The sequence below is a fragment of the Suncus etruscus genome, chromosome 3, assembly GCF_024139225.1.
Source record: "Suncus etruscus isolate mSunEtr1 chromosome 3, mSunEtr1.pri.cur, whole genome shotgun sequence".
In the NCBI taxonomy this organism is placed as follows: Eukaryota; Metazoa; Chordata; class Mammalia; order Eulipotyphla; family Soricidae; genus Suncus; species Suncus etruscus.
This window is the reverse complement of record NC_064850.1, coordinates 4,062,471-4,080,494: the sequence shown is the minus strand read 5'-3', so window position 1 is coordinate 4,080,494 and position 18,024 is coordinate 4,062,471. Positions and strand designations below refer to the sequence as shown.

The 18,024-nt window shown below is 38.2% G+C and overlaps 1 protein-coding gene across 1 annotated transcript in view; it reads right to left on the bottom strand.

Annotated features, from left to right (window-relative positions):
- The window catches only part of DAAM1 (dishevelled associated activator of morphogenesis 1), a 188,237-nt gene that overhangs the window by 48,872 nt on the left and 121,341 nt on the right, over positions 1–18,024 (bottom strand). The window contains exons 5-9 of the mRNA XM_049770535.1: positions 11,086–11,157; positions 5,010–5,104; positions 2,314–2,647; positions 1,124–1,234; positions 908–1,011 (exon numbers count right to left, since the gene is read on the bottom strand). Of these exons, the coding sequence (XP_049626492.1) occupies positions 908–1,011; positions 1,124–1,234; positions 2,314–2,647; positions 5,010–5,104; positions 11,086–11,157 (716 nt within the window). The remainder of the gene's footprint in view (positions 1–907; positions 1,012–1,123; positions 1,235–2,313; positions 2,648–5,009; positions 5,105–11,085; positions 11,158–18,024) is intronic.

The window sequence follows — 18,024 nt, the reverse complement described above, 5'->3', positions numbered from 1 at the left end:
AAAAAAACAAAGACTGAAAATTACCATAAAAGACCAGTTTATGGGTTTAGGTATCCTAGTTTTAGTTTATAGTTGGTGAATTGGTAAATACTTAACAAATGTCTCAACAATAAAGCTATGAATTTCAACCACCTTCTGTATAGTCGCCAAGTGTAAAAAGCCCCCAAGTCACTGGCCAACTGCAGAAAACGCCAGGTTCTACAAAAACAACACACTATGGAAAAGAAACTAGAGGATGAAGAGATGGGATGAGGAAAGTGTGCAGAATGGCTAAAATTTTCTTTCTGCAGGGAACAAATAATTCTGTTATCTCAAAGTCTTTTAATGCTAAGAAACCATTTTGTGCAAAGGCCCTGCCTGAGGTCTGAACACTCTAACATGTTCCTGGACCATCAAGAGCAGGCTAGAGAAGAGGTAAGGAAGATGAGTTCTAGAAGGAACAGTGGAATCCTATTTTTTGAGGGTTAATGTCAGATGTTAGAAATAACACAATGACTACAGACAAGAACAAATGAACAGGAATTTCACGTGAAAATGAACATTTACAACGACCTAATCATTCTCTATTTCATGGTCAGTTTTCTTAATAGTCTAAAGTTGCCTCTATCATCACCATGGCTATTTCCTATAGGTATAAAACATGAAGGTTGGGAACAATTGGCCAGAATTCATGAACAAGTATGAGGCAGGACTACAGACGAATGCTCAAGAGCTCAAGTTCTCACAAACCAAACACAATGTACAGCTTCCTTTCTCCATAAGTAGATTATGCAGTCTTACTCTAAAAGTCAAGCAAAATCTTACTCTAGAAGATGAACTGAGGTAACACCGAAGCAAAAATCCAGGCCAAAGAAGAGGTCATGGGGAGGTGCGACTACACAGGTGGGGAAAGCAGAAACTGACTTACCTATCTAAAGTTGAATTTTCATGTTCTCTTAATTTGTCAATTACAGGTTGAATTCCTAACATCAGAAACTCATAGCGAAGATGAAGTCTGAAGTCCAAACTTTCCTGAAAGCAAAAGGATGATAAGATGCATATTTTACTTTGGCTTGATGTGTGTCATACTTGAAAAGAAATATCCCTGATTAACGTTTGAAGTTGTGACACTGAAAATTCTTACCACTCCTGCGCCTTGGCTCAGCACCGCATTGATGAAGGACATGATAGCAGTCTTGAGACTCACTTCGTCGCGATAGCGTCCTGTGCTTTTGTCTAAATCATTGATTAATGTCTGTCAAGGAGACACATAAAAGAACAAAGGACTGATCATTACTAATGTTATACTCTGTATATTTATTCTCGGAATTTTAAAGATCTTATCGCTCATCAGAGTTATATGGATCCAATAAGCTCTTTCTTCCATAAGACAAATCTATACATCTACTTGGAAAATTCTTACATCATATACGTTCACAAATACATGTGTACACAGTAGAAAACACCGTGCCTTTTGAAATTCTAGCTCTGCTGGCTTTTTCCATTGTTGTATCAATATGGTGATATCATTTCATTGTTTATTAGGTCCTAACACAAGAACTAATATTTTTAGGGAATTCCCACTTTGGGTTTTAAAACATGTGCTACACACAGTTCTCTAGGCTCAGTCAATAATTGACCTTTTTTTCTTAGTCCTTTGTCTTACTATCAAAGTAGCAAAACTATTTCACTTATCTAATTTTAATAAGTATTCATTTGCATTTTTTTTTTTTTTTTGGTTTTTGGGCCACACCCAGCGATGCTCAGGGGTTCCTCCTGGCTGTCTGCTCAGAAACAGCTCCTGGCAGGCACGGGAGACCATATGGGACACCGGGATTCGAACCAACCACCTTTGGTCCTGGATTGGCTGCTTGCAAGGCAAACGCCGCTGTGCTATCTCTCCGGGCCCTCATTTGCATTTTTGACAAGAAGATTTTAAGTTCATCCACTTTCAAATTTTTAACTAATATAAATGATGAGTCACAATAAATCGTTGTTTGAATCAATGCACAATGTTTTGGTCATACAAACACACAAACCTAGAGAGTCAGACCTATGATTGTGCCTAACTTAATAATAAACTCAGATGGTCTGAATGGACCATATATGTGTGCTTTATAATATATATCAAGTAGGGCCACATTTCAAATTTAGTAAATCTCCAATGGGAAGTCGATCAGCTACAAATGTTTACTTTTATACTATGATATCAAGACCTAAATAAGAAGGAATGCTTGAAGTTGTAGCATGAGTCATTACCAGCAAGGAGAAATCTAGGGTTCTGTACCTCTTTCTAAGCAAATAAAGTTCCTGTATGGCAGGAGGAGCACTCACCTGAAAGCGGGTTCTTTCACTAGCATACTTCTGGTAATGGAGCATGGCTTGCAGAACCTTCTTGTGGCCCCCAGGAACCAGGCACACGGCGCCCAAGATTTCCAGCACAGCCACTTTTGTTTTAATGTTCTCTGTGCTCAAACTCTGAGCAATGACATTAATACTCTCAGAATGAGCCAGAACATGGGCCCGGCCTTGAGAGTTATTCATTAGTGCTTTTATGCAGCCAATGAGCGAGGTATGTATACGAGACTCGGAGATCTCATAGTCCATGGTCTTCAGAAAGTTGAGAATACAAGTCAGGCCATCCAGGTCGATGAATCTGGTCACAAACCTGCCACAAGTGTAAGGGGAAAATAGATTAGATGAAAGTGGGACTAATTTTCCATTTGTATTTGAAAAATTTAATTGGTCTTAATGTAAAAGTGTTGGGGAGAAGAGTAGAAAGAAAGAAATGTGTCGGTTCTAGAACATCAAAAAGTTTATATGGAGTCTATCTTTCTTTTGAGTTATAGTTGAAGCTAGGGCTTCATATTTGGAAAGATATTCACTAATTCATTCATTTCTAGTCTCTTCCAATGGTTAGATATAAATAAAGGTATTTAAAAAAAATCTCTATTTGAGGAAGATACATCTCAATGGATACAAAGAGTTAATTGACATATAATTGTAGAAAACTAGAAGCAAGGAGACTTTCAAATAAATATTCCATCTTAGGTTGGTCATCAGCTTATCCTGATCCTGTGTGAACAAAAACATTCAGTCCTATGCACCTTTTTATAGACCATTGACTTGGTCTACACCAATAAAAGTAAAAGAGAATACTTAAATCCTAAATTAATTGTGCATCAAGTTCATGCTTACCTAACCTCCAAGGTTTTCTATAAAAATCTTGTTTATCAGGATGTGATACATGGGATTTCAATTTTAAAAAGTCAGATTAAAAATAAAACAGTTCATTAATCTATATTACTCTTACCAATATTCAAAGAACTTGTTTACTGTAAAGCCTGTTAATGAGAATAATCCATAATGCTCTTGAAGCCTCTAAAAAGTTAACAGGTAATATAACTTTTGGTTATTCCAGCAGTTTCCAAATTTACAATATATCATCTCAAATTTCTGTCTTTTTCTCTCCCGTCACCCTTCCTGTTTCTTATCTCTTTCACTTATCTTCTTCAAATAACAATAATTTAGTTGAGATATGCTAAAACACTTATAATAGAACTGACCAAGATTTTTGATCAGTTTATTTTTTTAAGTAGCATTTTAATTATTTTTTATTTTGGGGTCATATCTGGCTGTGCTCAGGGGAACACCTGTGGTGATATGGCTTAAACCCAGTTCAGTCACGTGCAAGGCAAAGCACCTTACTGACTATACTATTTTTCTGGCCCCTGTACATAGCATTTGATATTCAAATAAAGGAAAATACTGATTTTTTCCATGTATTTTAATCAACCTACCATACGACCCAGGTTTATCTAGAGTAAATAAATTAGCTAGTCTCATTCATATTACCTATTGCATGTATGTAGTAAAGCACCAAAAGCAACTCAGTAAACTTTGATGATATTAATGGAAAATGAAATTGCAAGAGGCACATAATGAAAGCTGGTTTCCAGAAGGAAATGAGTCACTGTCATAGGAGAGTCGGACCATCCTCCCTTCAGTCGGATTGATAGACCTCACATGTCATAAAATGTAAACTTACAAAATAAAAATTCAGTAGCCTTTAAATATATTCAAACAAAATATATGCACAGCCTCATTTCAAAACAACTTAATTACTCCAAAAGACTACTCACCAGTCCTAGGTGACCTGCTAATCTTCCTGTTGCCAGGCCTAACTAGCTTTTTCTGGATATTTTACCTATATAAGATATATAATGAGTAGCCTTTTGTATCTGTTTTATTTTTTTTTAACTCTGCACAAATATTTTCAAGCCTCATCCATGTAGCAGCACTTCATCCATTTTTATGGCTGGGTAATAATCCATTGTATGGATTTTTACATTTTACAAAAGTCTTTTATCACATGTAGAATTAGGTTAGTTTCTACTTTTTTGAAGACATGCTTTTACTTCCCTTAGCCATTTATTTAATAGAATTACTGGTTCATATGACAACATTGTTTAGCAATCTGAGGAACTTTTCAAATGTTTTCAAAATAATTACAATTTGAAGATGAATGCGGGTGTCAAATTTTCTACCTCTTCATCAACATTAGTTTCTTAAAAAAATTTTTTCTTTTTCCATTCTAGTTTGTTGCCTGAATAGCAAAAAATTGAAGAAATTTGAAGAAAATTAAAGAAATGAAGGGCTGGTAAGATAGTTCATAGTGGTTAAGGCACTTGTCTTGCATATGGCTGACCTGGGTTCCATCCCTGCATCTCATATGGTCCTCTGAGAACCAGAAAGATTGACCCCTGAGTGCAGAGTTAGGAGAAAGCCCTGAGCATCGTTAAGTATGGCTCCCCCAAAATAAAACAAACAAAATCAATGTAATGAATGAAGTAGTTCTCCCAGGATTCAACTGTATGCTTTTAACTTAAAAATTCCTTGGAAATTTGGCTATTTTAGAAAAGAGAAGAGAAGAAGGAATGAAGAAAGGGAGGAAGAACAGAAAATAATCAGGGACAAAGGAAGAAAGGAAGAGAAACAAGTAGTACATGCTATTTAGAAAAAAAAATCACCTCATTGGTTTTGTCCTTAGTGCTGTTTTCAAACTCTCTATGGTTTTACTTCTCTCTTCTTCCTCTTCTTTTTCTAAAGCCAGGAGAGATTTTCTCTATGTAGAGATAAAACAAATGAAGCAAGTTATTTCTTCACATTCTGTTTTAATTTTAGCACAACCAAGACAATGCTATCATTACAATTAATATAGTTAATCAACATAACTGATTTACAAGCCAAACTGTACAGCAAAGTTTCTCACATACATTATCATTATACAAGTTAGTTATTTCAAATGTTAGATAAATATTTAAGGAAATGTTTAGAAATTTAAATGGATTGTCCCAATGTTTGTGTGACCATTTTATAACTACACTCCGATTAAAATGATCTATTAATATTATCTATTATCTATTCTATTAATAGATTAGACATGTAGTAAAAACATTCTGGCAATTAAAAGCAATAAAATTAAAAAATTAGTACACTCTCAAACAGAAATGGGCTACAATAGTCTCATTCTCTCTTTCCTATGTTTTTTGGTTTGTGGGCCACACCCAGAGCACTCAGGGGTTACTCCTGGCTCTAAGCTCAGAAATCGCTCCTGGCAAGCAACAGGAATCATATGGGATGCAGAGATTTGAATCACGATCCGCCCTGGATGGACTGCGTGCAAAGCAAATGCCCTACTGCTGTGCTACCTCTGTGGCCCCTTTATGAAGACTTTTTAATGAGATTTGCATTTAAAATATGTAAAGAGGGACAAAGGGAAAGGTGTGTGTTCAAGAAAAGTCTCAGGTTTCCCCAGGGTGGAACAGAAGCAGCAAATGAGCTATGTGCTCAAGGGAGAAGATGGGCTTGAAGAGCAAGCCTGAAAAAAGTATGATCACTTATACAGTTAGCTGTTTGTCAGTTTTTAAAAGGAGTGGATTGGATGTTCTATTGTGATAGACAATAGTCTTCAAAGTAAATGGTTAACCTGTTTAGTGGATTGGAGAGAGATACAGTGCATGACTGGGAAAAAGATGGGGATACTGAAAAGAAAAGTTTTGATTGTTATCAAAGGTCTGAATGATCTAGTCTCTCATTTTCTTTTAGGACTATTCTATAAGTCACCAAGGAATGAATTAACTTTTTGGGGTCAACAATATAAACATTAAATTACCAAATAATAAATAAATCCTATATTTGACTCTGTGATCAGAGCGAAAGAGAATATCAGTCTCTTTTATGACACTGGAAATAAAAAGTACTTTAAGTTATTCATTTTTTATGAAGCTCTTTCCTCTTGCTGATAATATATTTGGATAGCTGTCATTAGAAGATACACAAGAAAATAACTGTTGGTCCCGGAGAGATAGCACAGCTGCGTTTGCCTTGCAAGCAGCCAATCCAGGACCAAAGGTGGTTGGTTCGAATCCCGGTGTCCCACATGGTCCCCCATGCCTGCCAGGAGCTATTTCTGAGCAGACAGCCAGGAGTAACCCCTGAGCATTGCCGGGTGTGCCCCCCCCCCAAAAAAAAAAAGCCAATGACTCCATGAGATACAACCACGGAAATTTTAGTAAAGCTGAACTCATTTTGACTCCTAAGGAATAACTTTGAATCTACTGCTCAGAATCAAGTCCTTTATCAATATCACACCAAATTAGTGATTAAAAAAAGTTTTAGTAAAGCGGCCTGGTAGAAAGCTATTTATAGCTGAGCTTTTTTTGTTGTTGTTAGTATAACACTTCACAATGCAAGTGATTACTTCTGGCAGGCTCTGGTGACTATACGGAGTGCTGGAGATAGAACATGGGTTGGCAGTGTGCAAAGCAAGCTCTCTACCTGCCCTATTAGTTGAGCTCTAAACAACTTATTTGTCATTTTAATCATGCAAAGCAACTTCAAAATTAAAGAACAGAATAAAGATGAATGCAAAAAAGTAATGATCAATTCTAAATTAAGAGGCAAATAAGGGGCTGGAGAGATAGCATGGAGGTAAGGCATTTGCCTTGCGTGCAGGTTGGTGGTTCAAATCCCGGCATCCCATATGGTCCCTGAGCTTGCCAGGAGCGATTTCTGAGCATAGAGAGCCAGGAGAAACCCCTGAGCGCTGCCAGGTGTGACCCAAAAAACAAACAAACAAACAAACAAAAGGAGGCAAATAAAATTCAACTTCAAAATTAAAAATCTGCTATATTGATTTACCAGTACTAATGAAAGAGACAAGCACTTAACCTAATTATCTTTTTTTGTTTGTTTTGTTTTTGGGCCACACCCAGCAGTGCTCAGGGGTTACTCCTGGCTGTCTGCTCAGAAATAGCTCCTGGCAGGCACGGGGGACCATATGAGACGCTGGGATTCGAACCAACACCATAGGTCCTGGATCGGCTGCTTGCAAGACAAACACTGCTGTGCTATCTCTCTGGCCCCTAACCTAATTATCATGGAGAGGGTGAGACATCTGAATACAGACTATCTTCTTTCATTCCTACTAAAGATGGGAGCTTTATGAAATTTCTAAGAAAAATTAAGGAAAGTTTTTTTTCCCACTCTAAAAATATTATCTTGCACTCGAAAGAAAAGACAATATGCTCCTTTGTATACATGATATAACTGGATCTGAATCTAAGATCCTACTTATTCTACTGCAGAAAGAGACCATGTAGATGAAAGTGATATATATTAAATGTCGCTTCAAATTAAAGCAATTTCTACAAAGTCTCGTGTTTTCACATGCCATGGCTAGAAAGAAGGCCTAATTTGAAAGGCCCTGAATTATGGAGAAAGGTCAGTCTGTTAAACATGCCAGGTGCACACTTGAGCCCAAAGTAGACTTCTAGGGAGCTCTGCATTTCCTCCACACTTGAGAAGGGAACTGAGCACAAAGCACATCTTGATAGAAAATCCTGGAACCTGGAGGTCTGAGCTGTCCATTGAGGCACAGAAACTATCCTGGGCTCAAAGTCTAGAACTAAGTCCCTGTCTGAAACATTCCCTCTGTATGAAGGTGAACCAGCCCCACGAAACACACTGAACCTCACTTCATCATCTTCCTTAGAAAGCCAACAGAGAAGCCACCGACAAAGCCAGCCTGGGCTCTCCAACCTGTCTGGCTGTACTTTTATTACAGTGTTTTTCACTCCAGAAAAGCTAACAGATCACTCCGAGGGTCCTTTAGAGAACAAAGCATTTTTGTTAGGGGGCAAGTAACTGAACTTGTTCTACAAACTGCTTCACAGACCAATGAGTGCTGCAGTTCTCAGCGTGGCTGTTTACCAGGCATTAAGGGGGGCAGAGGGCCATCGACTCTAGTAAAGAGGTGTGTGTGTGTGTGTGTGTGTGTGTGTATGTCTGTATGTGTGTGTGTGTGTGTGTGTGTGTCTGTGTCTGTGTGTGTCTGTGTCTGTGTATATCTGTGTGTGTGTTGGGGGGATCCGCAGATTTTTTTTCCTTTTTGGGGGGGTCATACCCAGCAGCGCTCTGGGTTACTCCTGGCTCTACGCTCAGAAATCGCTCCTGGCAAGCTCAGGGGACCCTATGAGATGCCAGGGTTCAAACCACCGACCTTCTGCATGAAAGGCAAATGCCTTACCTCCATGCTATCTCTCAGGCCTCAGAATTTTTTTTTTTAAACCGAGTTAGTAAGCAGAACATTGGAAGGTTCCTTTGAACTCAGACTTACGAATTTAAATTCCAGCTCTACCACTTAGTTTCGAATGAGCTGACCTTGGGCAAGGTCACTTTTCTCTGTGCTTCAGACTCTTAGACTATTAATAGCACTTAGAGCACTGGGTGCTTGTAAGGATTTAAAATATGTAAAGTGCTTGTTACACTGCCAGTCACAAGACAAACACTCAATAGCAGCAGTTGCTATTGATGCTGAAGACAATAGCTAATGGCAATGTGGATAAATGCCTCAACAATTTCTAAGCAGAGGACCAAAGAGTTGAGCTACTAGGCCATAAAAGGGTCTAGAGGAATTGTGTGCCTTTCCAGTCCTCCCCCTACTCCGGGGGCAACATCTCAAAATTTCTGTTGTGTGCTGTCAGAAAGTTTTCAATACAGAAACACAGAGATTAGCCAGAACTTATGGTGGGGACAAATACAGTGAGGAAAACAGAAAACTCAGCACAAGGTTACTGTTCTCATCAGGTCTTTGTTCCTTTGCATCTGCAGGAGTTTTAGAGCCAAAACTGTTAATGCTTTACCTAACCCCCAGAAAGATGCTGGATCAGACCTTAAAGAAGCACTAGAAAGCTTTCTTAGATGTTATACAGGCAAATAGTTAAGAGATTGACAATTTAATAGCCTCGAGCCACTCCTGGAAAGGATTTTGGATTAAGAGGCAAATAAAGTTAAAATGAAGAGCATCCATGAACAGAGCAAAGGGTTGTCCAAGGAGCCAGTCCAAAGAGAAAGGAGGCTCTTGAAAAAATGCCTCGTACTGGCACATCACAGACTTTTGAGCACATGAAGTGAGCCAGGATGACTCAGACAAAGGTGGATTAAGTCACTGAAGGACAAATTAATTTGATTGATCTAAACTTTAAAGAAAAGAAAATCCATATTTAGTTCTCTATTTATAGAACTGAATTTGTTAACAAAGAAGCAACTTCCCTGCTTCTATGTCATACGATGCTCTCTTAATTGAAAAGAGACAGTTTGCCAGAAAGTTCTTTTTGCCCCTCCAATTAGGTGAAAATCCAGAAGAGGCTTTACAGGCAGCAAATGTTAGTGGTTCTAAATTATTATTGCTTAGATAAATGCAAACAAAGTAATGGTCATCACAAACTTCATAATATGCTCACATATACATACAAATGCTGGCCTGCTCTTATCGTAGTTTAGGTTACCTATATTTGGGGTTTGGAAGTTATTTTCAAATTGAATATCTGAAAAATCTACTCTTTTCAAATAGTAATCTTTTTTACTATTCCAATGACTGAAACTTTAGAGGCAAAAGCTTAAGCAGTTCTTCTATAACTTAAATAAGCCCTGTAACATTTGTCTACCTATTCTGTTATTTACTGTGTGACATCTAAGAAACATCTATTTTAAAACAAAAAAGACAGAAAAGAGAAAATGACTGTAAATCACAACTTAAAAAAACTTTAGCAAAAGTATGAATGATTCACATAATTTAGTTGGTTTCTAACTTTTAAAACAGCAGCAAAACATTAAGCAATTTAAATGTTTGCTGTAAGTGATAAGAAATAAATTTTCCATACAGGGGAGGGAGTAAAAGAAAAAGAGAAATATATGGGAATGAGTTTGGATATTAGGGATATAATAAGCTGAAATGGGTCCAACAGATTCTTAAAATTATGAGCCTATCCGTTGAAGCAAAAACTTCCACTGTGGGTAACCACTAAATTTTATCAACATTAGCAGAATAAATTTAACCATTAAGGTTCAAAAGTTGATGACTTGCTTTCTATAGCTATTTCTCTAGCTTGGATCAATAGATGAACCTCAAATTAAGTGGAACACTGGCATCATAAGACATTCAAGTGACCAGAATCCATGTCAGTAAATGCATTTTAAGCAATTACTGAATTTAAAAAATCCATCTATGAAAGATTTTCCAAGGACGTCTCAGTGTTATACTTTTTCCATTAAAGTATTTTATCCCACAGTCCCCTTCTGTTATTTATATTAGTGAAAGAGCACCCTTCCCAGTCCAGTCCTGCTGCCCTATAAAATCAAGAACTCAAGAACTAAACAAGTTTTTAGTGAAGGAACAGTTTCATCAAACTATTTGAAAATGATGGTAACTTTTAGATTGGTGCTACTATAACTAAGACTTAAATGACTAGCAATAGTAATCAGTTTGAAGTTAAACATAGCCAGATTTATTGTTTCCTTAGAACATTAAAATCTTATTTTATTGTGTGCTGATTTTATTTAAAACATACTGGAAAAAGATAAAAATCCCTTGGCCACATACCACTCCTACTCATGTAGTTTTCCAACTTTGAGTATTGAAAATGAATTTGTAAATCAATGATACTTGAAAATTATTACTCAAGTCAATTTATATTGTGCAGCTCTTGTCTTTGAACTTGACCTGCATTTGAAATTGGATTGTAGAACACAGAGTATACTTACAGCAGCCATGGAGTTGAGCTGATCAATGTAGAATTCAGGCCAACTTGTTGCTCCCTTGTTTTCTTCCTGGTCCTGGAGAGAAAAACAAAACACCAAAGTGATTCATATAATTGGATGAATACACACAATGGCCATAAGCATGTCTGGCTTCCAGAGTATATAGGCAAAAGCCCAAATAGAACATCAGAAGACTCTGAAATAGTAGATATTTGTATTAAAACATCAGATTGTTCACTTCACTGGGAGAGTATCCCATTGACTCTGCCTACAAATTCTATGACAAAAGAGAAGTTTTCTGAACTACAGACCCAGGGCAATTTAGATAGGAACTTAGCTATGTCTTGGTATAAAGTTGTTTTCCTCTCAGGATATGAAATTATTGGGAAAGGCTGTGTTTGTTGTACCTCTGGGCTCAATATCACACTAAAGACAATACTGAATGATCTGTGTGGATGGTGTCAAGCAAAAGAAAGTTTATTTTTAAAATGACCACAAGATTCAGCCAGTTGTTACCCAGACTCTTTCACTAAGGTTCATTTGGACTTCAGCAGACAGTTGAAAATTTTGATGAAGAGTCTTATTTGCTGTGACCAAAAGGTACCACTTCTGACGAGGAGCCAGAACAAAGCCTGATAGTGAAGGATGGTGAAAGTAGTTCCCAGTCCAGAAGACCTGGCTTGATGATCTGTGAAATCTGTCATGCCTTTGAGTTCCAGAGCACTGAAATCCAAGGAAACTAGGTCCCTACAAAGCCAAGTTTGTATCATACAAAGTCAGGTGACTTGAAGCAGGATCAGATCCCTTCTACTGGATTTAGGCCAAAAATTGGCACAGAGATTCTCTCTGATCCAAGGAAATATCAGATCCATTAAAACATATGTTGTTGTTGTGGGTTTCTGTGCATGCTTGCAAACCTCAGTAAGGCATTTGTACACCCAAACAAACAGAAAGAAGACATTTTCGACCTATTCTCCATTTTCATATATTGAATGCATGTCAGTACAACAAATGTCCCCTCCACACAGCACCTCTACCATTCCTGTCCCTTTGAGGAAGATGCTGATTCAGGTACATGTAGCTGCTACCTGACAAATGGAATTAGCTACCTGCTTCTCTTCAATATCTCATTGAAGAAAACTGAATTATCTGTATTAGAGTCTCAGTCTGCAGATAGTGATTTCACTGTGAGGTTTTTAATTCCAGTCCTGTATTTTACCTCAAAGTACTACTCGAAGCAAACATTTCCTTCCTTCCTTCCTTCCTTCCTTCCTTCCTTCCTTCCTTCCTTCCTTCCTTCCTTCCTTCCTTCCTTCCTTCCTTCCTTCCTTCCTTCCTTCCTTCCTTCCTTCCTTCCTTCCTTCCTCCCTCCCTCCCTCCCTCCCTTCCTTCTTCTCTTTCTCTCTCTTTCCCTTCCTTCCTTCCTTCCTTCCTTCCTTCCTTCCTTCCACCCTTCCTTCCTTCCTTCCTTCCTTCCTTCCTTCCTTTTCTTTCTTTTTCTTTCATTTCACTTCACTGTGAGGTTTTTTATTCCAGTCCTGTATTTTACCTAAAAGCACTACTCTAAGCAAACATTTCTTTCCTTCCTCCCTCCCTCCCTCCCTCCCTCCCTCCCTCCCTCCCTCCCTCCCTCCCTCCCTCCCTCCCTCCCTCCCTCCTTCCCTCCTTCCTTCCTTCCTTCCTTCCTTCCTTCCTTCCTCCCTTCCTTCCTCCCCTCCCTCCCTCCCTCCCTCCTTCTTCCTTCCTTCCTTCCTTCCTTCCTTCCTTCCTTCCTTCCTTCCTTCCTTCCTTCCTTCCTTCCTTCCTTCCTTCCTCCCTTCCTTCCTTCCTTCCTTCCACATTTTTTGCCACACCCAGTGGCGCTCAGAGATTACTCCTGGTTCTGTGTTCAGAAATCACTCCTAGCAGGCTTGAGGACCAATTGGGTATTGGGAATCAAACCTGGGTCCTTCCTGGAACAGCCACATGCAAGGCAAATGCCCTTCCTCTGTGCTATTTATCTGGCTCCTAAGGAAACATTTTTAAGAGGTCTACTCTGGCAAGATAAAAGAAACCTGCTTTTCTGAATGAATGTTTTTATGCCCTGGGAGGAGTTACCCAGAATTTCTGGGTCAAATAGTAGTTGGCATTGGTGGTGGGACTGGTGCTGGAATACCTAAAACTCAACTACAAAGAAACACTGTGAATGACAATATCTTAATAGAAAAAGATAAAAGAAGCATAGTCTCAAATTATTCTTCAAATAGTATCAAATTTGATGCAACGTAATGCATGATTATAGCGCCTTGTAAACTACAGTAATCATTACTGGAACTCTCACAATGATGTGAATTTCATCTAGAGATTGAACAAACTAGATGGTGACAATAAGGAAACAGTGGGTAGCTTGGAAGTTGGACAGGATTATACTTCCAGGGTTTAAAGAGTTTAGGGTATTTGATGAATTTTAGAATAATCTTTAGCTATTACTTAACATGCAAAAATTGGCAGTAGAATGCTGAACCTTGATCTCTTAAAATAGGAAATCAAACCCCACTGTTCCCAATGTATTCTACAAGCCAAAACTCACAGTGATATTCAGTGGTATTTGAACCTATAAAATGAAAAGAAGGGCCAGACCATTTTATTCCCTGAAATGAAGGCTGATTTCCAAACTACAACAAAATCACATTTCCTGTTTGGGATCCCAAGAGAGCTTGTTTATTATAAGCTCAACAGCCATGGCTATAGAACAGAAATAATTTTAGAAACTGGAGGCTAGCATATATAGAAGTATTTATACTTTGGAAATGTTTTACTAACAGACTAATTAAGAGTAGACCTAGATAATAAAGTCTTATTTTTATTTGACATGCTTCAATGCTAAGAGAATCAACTGAGCTAGTATATTTGAAAACGTCTTGCAAATTTACTTTTTTGTTTTGTTTTTGGCCACAGCCAGCAATGCTCAGAGCTTACTCCTGGCTCTGTACTAGGAATCACTCCTGGTGGGCCTGGGAGACCCTGTGAGATAGCTGGGATCAATCCTGGGTCAGCTAGCTAGGCAAGCACCCTACAAATGTACTTTTATCACTATACTCATGGGGGCAATCTTCAGAGTTCCCCACTTCGGCAAAGTAACTTCAGTTTGTTCCATGCAATATTAGTCTTTCTAATACAGATGTACGCAGCTCTAGCCAAGTGAAACACATCTGTGAATCAATTCTCTCCTCCTACTTCCTCTGACTGTTGGAGCTGTGTTCTTCAGAGGCACAGACCATAAGTACATGATGCTATTGTTCTCTTGGCATCCCCTGAAGAGCGCTGGACAGTAAGACATGCCAAGGGGGTGACCTTCTCCTAGGAAGTCCACAAAAGACATTGCTGACAGAAGTGCAGTGTGTAAGATATTCCTGGAAAGCAACTGGGTCCTATGTATTACCAACCCCTACCGCATAGTATTCTTTGAGGCCTGTTTCAGTTCTATGTATTTGTTCTGAACAAGTGAGAAAGTAGACACGACTATATACATCATGTCTGTTGTAACGGAAGCCACAGCAATACCCAATGGAGAGCACACTCTGTGTAAAATAGTTCTAAGTACTGTTCTCTATTTGACTTACTCTGTAAGGTAGGCATTGTTCTTAAACTTGTTTTACTAAAAATGCAGAGAGGAAGGCTAAGTCGACAATGGCCATCCTGGTGCAGATCCATCACAATCAGACATTAAGTGTAAGACTTAGTCTCTCACACTTAACCACTGAGACATTGCTAGTAACCCCCAATGCATTCACTTCCCCCATAGCCCTTATTTTTGCAACATTCAATATTTCTGAATATTAAAATATAAGGGCTAGTATCCAATCCAGGTTACCTTTAATTCATGTCTTTAGGTATGTGCGTATGAGAGAGAGGGAGAGAAATAGAGAGCCAGAGAAATCCTGTGCCTTACTATCAATGTGTGGGTTTTTTTTCCATTTGTGCATACAGACAACAATCTCAAATTTTTCTTAATCTGTTCTCTTCTGTTGCACATTTTAGAACAAAGTACATCTTCATGATGATTTCTTAATAGCTCTTGTACCTGAGCTTATACTGTTGAGTATTTGCTGTTACCGAAATTATAAATAAATGTATCCCCATACCATATACATCTAAACCTAATTTTGATTATTTCCTTTAGCAATTACATCAGAAAATTTTCACTAATAAGAATATTGATTTCATTCTATTCTTGTTTTTACCTCACCTCTTCATTCTATTCTTAAACGCTGCCCCCCCCTTCATTCTATTCTTAAACGCTGTTCCCCACCTCTCTAAAATTCACTGCAGGTTAACTTAATGTAGGTAACACTAGAGAAAGTTATCCTACTCGTATATGACTTTTAGCATTAAATACTCTTTTTACTCTACCTCCAGAATGAAGAATTCATAGTGCAATCTAGTTTAACTTCCTCTTGGATATCTGAGCATTTAGTCCATATGCCTAGTCACTGGTTTTCCACTGCCAGTCTTCAGATCAGTGCCGGTCCACAGAAATTTCTGGCTATCCTTAAAATAGGGGTATACTTAGATCACATAGCAGCTACAAAAACCACTGTATTAGATACTTAGAATTGAATTGATAGAGCATGTTATTAAATTCCACACTGATTATTGGTTTTTGAGAATCTTTGCAAGCAGCACTTATTCTTAGAGGGTGGTATGGCAGAAAGATGACCAGACAGACCATCTGAAGATGAGAGGCCAGAACTCACTATGTAGTTTACTCAAACAACATTCCTGGGCTAAGTATAAATATTTCTATGTCTCATTTTATTTTTCCTCTTCAATAAGAGAGGGTGAAAGGAGAAACTTCCAAAGTCTCTACAAACCCCAAGATTCCACACAACTATTAGTGAGGTATCAATAAAAACGTCTTGGACATTACACTTGGTTTTAGGTCCTAATGGAGAAACTTCCAAAGTCTCTCCAAACCCCAAGATTCCATAACTGTAATAGTGAGGCATCAAGAAAAATGTCTTGGAAATTACACTTGATTTTAGGTCCTAATTTTTTGGGGGGTGGTGAGCCACATCTGGCAGTGCTCTGGGGTTATTTCTGGCTCTGTGCTTAGGAATCATTCCTTTTGTGGGGCACACCTGGCAATGTTCAGAGGTTAATCTTGGCTTTGCAACTCCGGAATTACTCCTGGTGGGGCTCAAGGACCATATGGGATGCTGGGGATCAAATCCAGATTCTCTATGTGCAAAGCAAACACTCTACTCATTGTAAAATTACTCTAGCCACTAAGGTCCTAATTTTATTTAATCAATACATTTGTTAATTGAATCACCATGAGATGCACAAAGTTATTTATGGTTGAGTTTCAATTATACAATGTTCCAAAACCCATCCCTTTACCAATGTACATTTCTTGCCACCAATATCCCCAAGTTCCCTCCTGTCCTCCCTTCTGCTTGCCTCTACATCAGACAATTTTTCTTCTCTCTTCTCACTCTCCTCCTTCTCTCTCTCTTTCTCTCTCTCTCACCCCTCATCTCCCTCCCCCATTTAGACAGTGTAGTTTGCAATATTGTTATTAAAGGGATATCATGCATATTACTTTATGAGATCCTGATTTCTAACATTAAGAGTTTTTAACATTATGTTGTTCAGGACTCAGCTACAAAATCCTTAGTTTCAACACATACTTCCTTGATAAGGTTACTGAAGTTGGAAAATCTCAACATTAATTATGTTATTTCTATAATCCAACTCACCCTGTTTCCTTAATGGCTGGCAGTTATTAATAAGAGAGGATTTATGGGCAGAATTTCCTACAGGAAAGAATTTACCTTTCATATTTTGCTTTTGTGTTCAACCTCTAGGCTATAGTTTTAACTTCTATTCTTGGTGATCTACTTTGCTTGCACTACCTAAAATTCTTAAAAGACAAAATAAATAAAAAATACATAAATAATTAAAAAATTGTAATTGATGTACATATTCATACTAAAGTAGCTTCAGGCTATAATCCTACCACCAATGTGATATTCCCTCTTCCTGACCCTTTTTAGCTTTAAAGCAGTCTTTTGGGACTGGACAGAACTCTCAACAGGATGAGCATAGATAGGCATGTATCTCTATAAAAGCCTTAAATGATTATACAAATATAAGTGTACATTTATCAATCTTTAATCAATGAATTTAATTAGATATAGAAATAATATTCCCTTTGAGTTTGCATATTTTCATGTTAACTATCTGGTCTAAGAAATATTCCCCAACTCCCTATAAATACTAATTGAACATTCTTCTCTCTATCCCCCGCCCCCAATTCTTCTCTTTTTTGTGTTCAGGAATCACTCCTGGTGGTGCTCTGAGGACTAAATGGGGTGATGGGGATGGAACCCATGTTGGCCACATGCAAGACAAGCTCTATTGCTTTGGTCCACATCTTTCTCTTCTGTTTTCCTCCCTATATCCAGCTCTACAGGGTTTGCTCTTGGTTTTGAGCTCAAGGGTCACTCCTGGTGGGATTACCTGTAATACTGGAGATTGAATCTCGTTCAGCTGCATGTTAAGACTTACCGACATCTCTAATTACAAGAAGCAAAATTGGCCAACAGGAAAAGAATCAGATGGCCTTGTTGACCACTTCTGCCCTGTTGACCAGTTTTTCTTTTGTTTTGTTTTTGTGCCACATCCAGTTGTGCTCAGGGATCAAATGGTGCATGCGATGAAATCTAGGCCAGCTACATGCAAGAGAAGTACCTTAGCCTTCATACTATCTGCTTTTAAATGAATGAAAGAATCAAGTACTTCACTGCTCGTAATTTTTTTCTTTGAAACAGTTGAAAAAGGCTATATCCATTTGGCACTTGGGGGTGCTTCTAACTTAGTGCTTGGCAATTTGGAGGGGATCACTCCCAGTGGTATCTGGGAGGCACCATATACTACAGAGGGCTGAATTTAGGCCTC